This window comes from Triticum dicoccoides, chromosome 5A (genome assembly GCF_002162155.2).
Source record: "Triticum dicoccoides isolate Atlit2015 ecotype Zavitan chromosome 5A, WEW_v2.0, whole genome shotgun sequence".
In the NCBI taxonomy this organism is placed as follows: Eukaryota; Viridiplantae; Streptophyta; class Magnoliopsida; order Poales; family Poaceae; genus Triticum; species Triticum dicoccoides.
The window spans coordinates 194420329-194425927 of record NC_041388.1 but is presented as its reverse complement, the minus strand read 5'-3'; the positions used below and the strand labels follow the sequence as shown (position 1 = coordinate 194425927).

The 5599-nt window shown below is 39.1% G+C and overlaps 1 protein-coding gene across 2 annotated transcripts in view; it reads left to right on the top strand.

The window, feature by feature from the left end:
• The window catches only part of LOC119300693, a 6820-nt gene extending 1719 nt beyond the window's left edge, over nt 1-5101 (top strand). For both annotated transcript variants that reach the window (XM_037577593.1, XM_037577592.1), the window contains exons 2-6: nt 1759-2110; nt 2755-2839; nt 3774-3860; nt 3932-4165; nt 4630-5101. In XM_037577593.1, the coding sequence (XP_037433490.1) occupies nt 1759-2110; nt 2755-2839; nt 3774-3860; nt 3932-4165; nt 4630-4709 (838 nt within the window). In that variant the 3' untranslated portion in view covers nt 4710-5101. The remainder of the gene's footprint in view (nt 1-1758; nt 2111-2754; nt 2840-3773; nt 3861-3931; nt 4166-4629) is intronic.
• Nucleotides 5102-5599: the final 498 nt, after the last annotated feature.

Here is a 5599-nt window from a genome sequence, read left to right as displayed (position 1 = left end):
CTTAATCTCCTAATAACTAGGAGCGTTTTTGTTATTTCCTACTCCCGTGTTTTTTGTGTGCGCGTGCCTATGTCGCGATCGAGGTGTTCGGCGTATTGCGCCGGGAGGGGTTTACCAGGGATATTAGGAGCCTGTTCGGTTTCTCTCCGCTCCCGTGACTCACCTCCCGGAGCGGAGCAGACTACTGCAGTTTTTTATGGAGCTGCTCAAACCAAGCTCCGCGGAGTGGAGCGGAGCAGAGAGATTCCAAACAGGGCCTAGGTTGCGCCCGCACAGTTAGCGCGCGGGTATTTCGGTGCAGTAGTCGCAGGTGCTAAAGCTTGATGTGTTAGCCATTGCAGTTGCTAAGGCTTCTGTCCGGTGTTCAACATCGTCTTTGGATAGCTAGTTGCCAGTGTTTAGGCGATGTTGTGGTAGGGCAATCTAAATATTGCTAATATATTAGGACCGTCTTATTAATAATTCTAATGAGTTATCTTGGAATTTAGAATCAAATAAAAAACCCTATATTATGCTCAAGGAAAGTAGATATAGATAGGAGCTTATGCCCTAAAAAAAAAACACTAGTTTCTTAAATTAAAAATAAAAAAGATTTTTTTCAGTTCAGGTTTTGCTCTTGGTGCGCATGAGGTGTATATGGGTATATCAAGTCTCCCTTTTCAGCCAAGTATCAGTGACCATTGGTCCATTCATGCAAATAAACTTTAAAATACTGGACTGTCTCTGTTAGAAGATGTCCCCGCCCTCAAAGATCGTTCACCTCTAGCAACCATGCCATGTAGTGCAACATCATCATACATGTAAAAGGTGTCTGATGATACTGGACTGTCTCTGTTAGAAGATGTCCCCGCCCTCAAAGGTCGTTCACCTCTAGCAACCATGCCATGTAGTGCAACATCATAATACATGTAAAAGGTGTGATGCTTCGTTACAGTCGAATTATCCATAACACGGAATCCCTTTATGGTCATGACTGTAAGATGTAAATTGGATGAGGGGCGGACAAAGGGGGGGATACATGACGAAGTACCAAAAAATATATTTTCATGTGAGTTCTGGTGTCACTATCAGAGAGCTGTGTGAATTTATTTTTGATATTAAGTGAAACAGAATGAAGAAAAGTAGCAAGCACGCTGGAATGCGAGCTGGGTTCTTCACCCACATGCTTTAATCTTCTCATTTATCTTGTTCAGTTAGTTGTTTTCTTTGTGTTGTATGATTCTGCCATAGTAATCACTTCGGGTGAATAGGGGAAGAAGTGACTGTCATTGAGCTGGAATTTACGTCTTAATGCATTTCTTGATGGATTGAACCAACTGAATAATAGGGAAAGTTGTTCTCTTGGTTTAATAATTCATCCGAGTATGCTCGCAGACTTGCAGCCCACAAGTCATGGTTGCTGAATATGGTATGGAATTGGATATAAAGTTGTGGCATTAACTCTACATAACTGTTCATGTGGAAATGTGGGATAAATTGGAAAAGTTTCATTAAACAATATCATTCTGTGGAGTTTGCGATTTTACTCAAGCTTTTGTTCACTAACTAGCAAAAGTCATGGTTTTCTACAAATGAATGTGGAATGAATCCTAATAAGATATCTTCACTACTAACTTGGAAGTAAAGACCTGGAAAAAAATAACTCTTCACTGCCTTATGGGAATGTGCATCACCTATTACTAAGGACACTGTTTGTTTTCATGCAAGCTGCATTTAGTTTTTTCCTCTGATTCATGCAGTGATGCTTTCCTGGTTCAGTTTTCCAGGATTCACTGTTGCTCATTGTGATGCTGGTGCAACTTATGGATCGATTGATAGTCCTGATCTTGCCAATGATCTTAATGAGAAGATACATGACTCGATTCATGATCTCCAATTACCGATAAAAGAATACCCGTTGGAGCTGAAGCCGCTTTTGTATGCATTTGGCTTTAAGCATTTGAGTATGACGACTATTAGGGCCTTTTTATTATACTATTTACCACTTCTGGAGCCTCGTCCGCCCACTGATGACGATGACGATGACGATCTGCTTCAAGATGATTCAGAGAGGCCGCCGGTTGACCTGGTTACTCCCTTCCATAATTCATTGAAGCAAATCGCTCGCGAGGTACATCTTTTCTCTGACACTTTAGTACAGTAGCGTGATTCCTGCTCATACAGATATTTTAGTCACAGTGAGTGGCTAGGCACATGCTTGATTTGACTGATTGATCAGATAGGATATGTCAGTATCTTGATTCCAGATGCTCATGTGTGTTCACCTTAACCAACCTCCAATGTTGCCTTGCCTCTCAGTCCACGAGAAGCATAAATTCGATCTGTGCAAATTCAGTGCTTGCTGGATTTTTTCAATCGCTATACTTGACTTGTTGATTTCGCTTCCTAGTTAGACTATCTTCAAAATAAACATAAATTTGTTCTTTGTATACGTGAAACATAAATGTACTTCTAGTATTCATGTTATTTATATAGGGCCTGGAGGATAATAAAGCTAGGCCAAGCAGGTGGGGCTTCCTGGCCTTATCCTGTAACCCTAATTCAGCTTTGTAGGAAAAACTCCAAATCAGCTGAAACCATTTGGGTGTATTTATGAGTCATAATACTCTTTGAGCTGAAGCTTAAACTTGCTTATATTAGAATTTCAATTTTAAGCTGCTTACATTAGAATTTTAAGTTTGGCCCAGAAGATCATTATTATTTCTCCTATGTAAAGTAAAAGTTACTTGCTTAATCTTCTGTTCTGCATTTCAGATTTCTGTTGTAACAACAAGAAGAGTATTCGAAAGGATTGCGGTTTGTCATGTTTCACAAAGAACAGCATGGAAGCTTCTCAAAGGTGAATACTTCTCCGTTTTTCTCATGTCTTCTAGCAGCACTCTAGAAGCAGTGGGTGAAAGATATTTATCAGACATGGTGTTGAATCACTTAATATGTATGTTAATGTGATTGTTATTCCAATCGAATAGCTACATTCTTGGAATTATCATTTTGCATAGAAAGAATGTGTTATTTTATTAATTGTAACCATATCATTAGTTTCCTTGCCTTAGTTTTTTTCTCGAGAAACCTTGTTCACCAGATCATTGGCATGTGTCTTATTGCTGCCATTGTCCATAATCAATATTGAATCCTCTATTCAGCTTGCAAATTTCTTATTGGTTTAACTTGTGGTTCAAACTATTAGGCATTTAAAACCACATTAGGAGTCTTAGGACTACACAAGTTACCAAAATTTCCTTTTTACAATCTTGTTCCGCATGCATGTGTAAAGAACTTGTTTCTTAATAACTTGGCAAGATTAGGACTCAGAAAGTAGCTAGCGCATTAGCATTTTATGTTTGGGGCTCAGGGCTCAACAGAAGTAAAGCCTAAGTGCCTAACACAGTTTGTCTAATTAGAGCTTATCTGTGAGCTGAATGTGCCCTGAATGCTGAGTTGGATGGTAAGTCATTAAATCCCTATCTCTTTGTGGGTGAGTTGAGCACTCCTCACCGTCGAATAGATTATTTATTTTGACTTCTTGTGTTGGCCCAACATTGTCCAGTCCCTTTGCAGGATGTGCCTCCAAATTTATCTTAGATACGCTTGCTAGCTACATTTTCTGTCATATGCTAGCTTATCAACAAGTTACGCCATGTTCTGTCGGTTGCTTCTGTCTAACACATTAGTCATACGATTATTTTCTTTTGTCTTCTTGTGTACTCATTTGTGATTATCACTTTATCAGCTGTTATAATATAATGCGTTACTATTTACTTATTTTTCTAAAGATGCTGCAAAATCATCGAAGAGGAAAGCTCTGAGGGGGATGTCAATTCCAGAATACACATACTGTGTTGCCAGAACAACTTTCCGAGGTAAGATTTGCCTGCAGTGTCACTTTTCCTTCTGTAAATTATTGTTCAATTATTTTTCTTTGTTCAAACAGCGCATGCATTGGGAGTAGCTGCTACTTGGGTTGTACAATCTGTCGTCCAGGTCTACAAATGTTTTATTCGTCAACCTGATAATGATGACGAATTGTTCGACGAGAAGGAAAAACTCAGATTGTTTGCGAGAAGGATCTATAGTGTAACCATCAAATGTGGTTTCTCTTTGGTTTTTGCCTCGATTGGAGCAGGCCTCGGCGTCCTTCTGCATCCAGTGCATGGACAATGGATTGGTCAGTTATGACTTCTTTTTCTTTCATCAGTTCAAGTACTAGACTATGCCTTGTTTGCCAAAGCATCTCATTTTGTTTCTGGACTGACAATATTCGTTGAAGAGTTTCAATTTCACTTACGTTGGTGATAAACATATCTTTTGTTTCTTCAAAATCACATAAATTAATTTTGTTTATTCTGCATGGAATTCCTTTTTCATTTTGCGTTGGTAAGTTTGCAGCCTTTTATGTTGGAAGTACCCTTTATGTTGCCAAAAGTAAAAAATGTGTCCTATGTGTTTATTGTGTAATGGCTTGAAGCACAGATATTATTTGTTTCAAATTTTCTCCTCTAAGATATACCAAGGTTCTATTTGTTCTTCTGTCCAAGGAATTTAGGACACCACCACCTTGAATTGCTGCAACATGTTAGTATCGGTTCAGTTCAAACTAGTTTGACGCTATTTCTCATATCTGGCTTGCAGGTTGTATCCTTGGAGATTTTGCAGGACCAGTTGTTGCTATCCTTATTTTCGAGAAGTTACAGTTCCCGCTAGAAGGTTAAAGACCACCATCTCCTGCTACAAAGTTAAGAAACCCAGGTCATCCGACCTTGTTTCTAGCCTGCCTGGTTTTCGAAGAACATGAAGTGGAGCTCCTTGGCCTTGAGTCTACCCTTTCAGGATATTCATTGGCCTAACTTGGAGCTCAAAGTTGATGAATAACTATGCATGCATGGTTAATAGCTTTTCGTGGCACAATGCCTTTGGGTATTGTGTAATGCTTACTTTTGGCACATTTAATAACTAGCTACTGTACTTCGTTGCCGTGCTTCACATTTTGAACTCAAAGGAACATTTCTGTCCACTGGTTTGCTAAATTTCTACAGTAAGTACTTCGCTGCCCTTGTTGTGAACTGAATCTGGTATATCTAAGGCCCTCTTTGTTTGAGCCACATATTCCTGAGAATCAGTGTGGCTTTCTGTGACTTACGATTCCTGAGTATCAGAAGTTGGTTGTTTATTTACCCTACCGTGGACAGCTAAAGGAGTTGTGGAGGTTGTGAAATCATATGTGAAACCATACTTGATACGTCAACAATCCATTATGCTTTGTTTGGATGTCTCTATTGGATTGGTTGGAATACCAATTCAACAAGGATATTTGTAATGGACATGAATACAAATTCACTTGTTTGGATGTCCTGAATTGGCCTATGGAATCCTCTGAGGTTCAATACCAAATGATGTTTGGATGACAAGCTATGGAATTGCATAGTAATATGAGTATGAAGATAATACATTGTTATATATATGCATCAAAACAAAATTTGTGATTCCAATTTTCAGCAACACTTTTTTCTGCGTGGAATTTTTCAGCAAAATCTACAAGTAGATAAACAAACCTATGCCTCTGTTTACAGGCGGTGGCAGTGCACAACCGATGTAGCCTAGA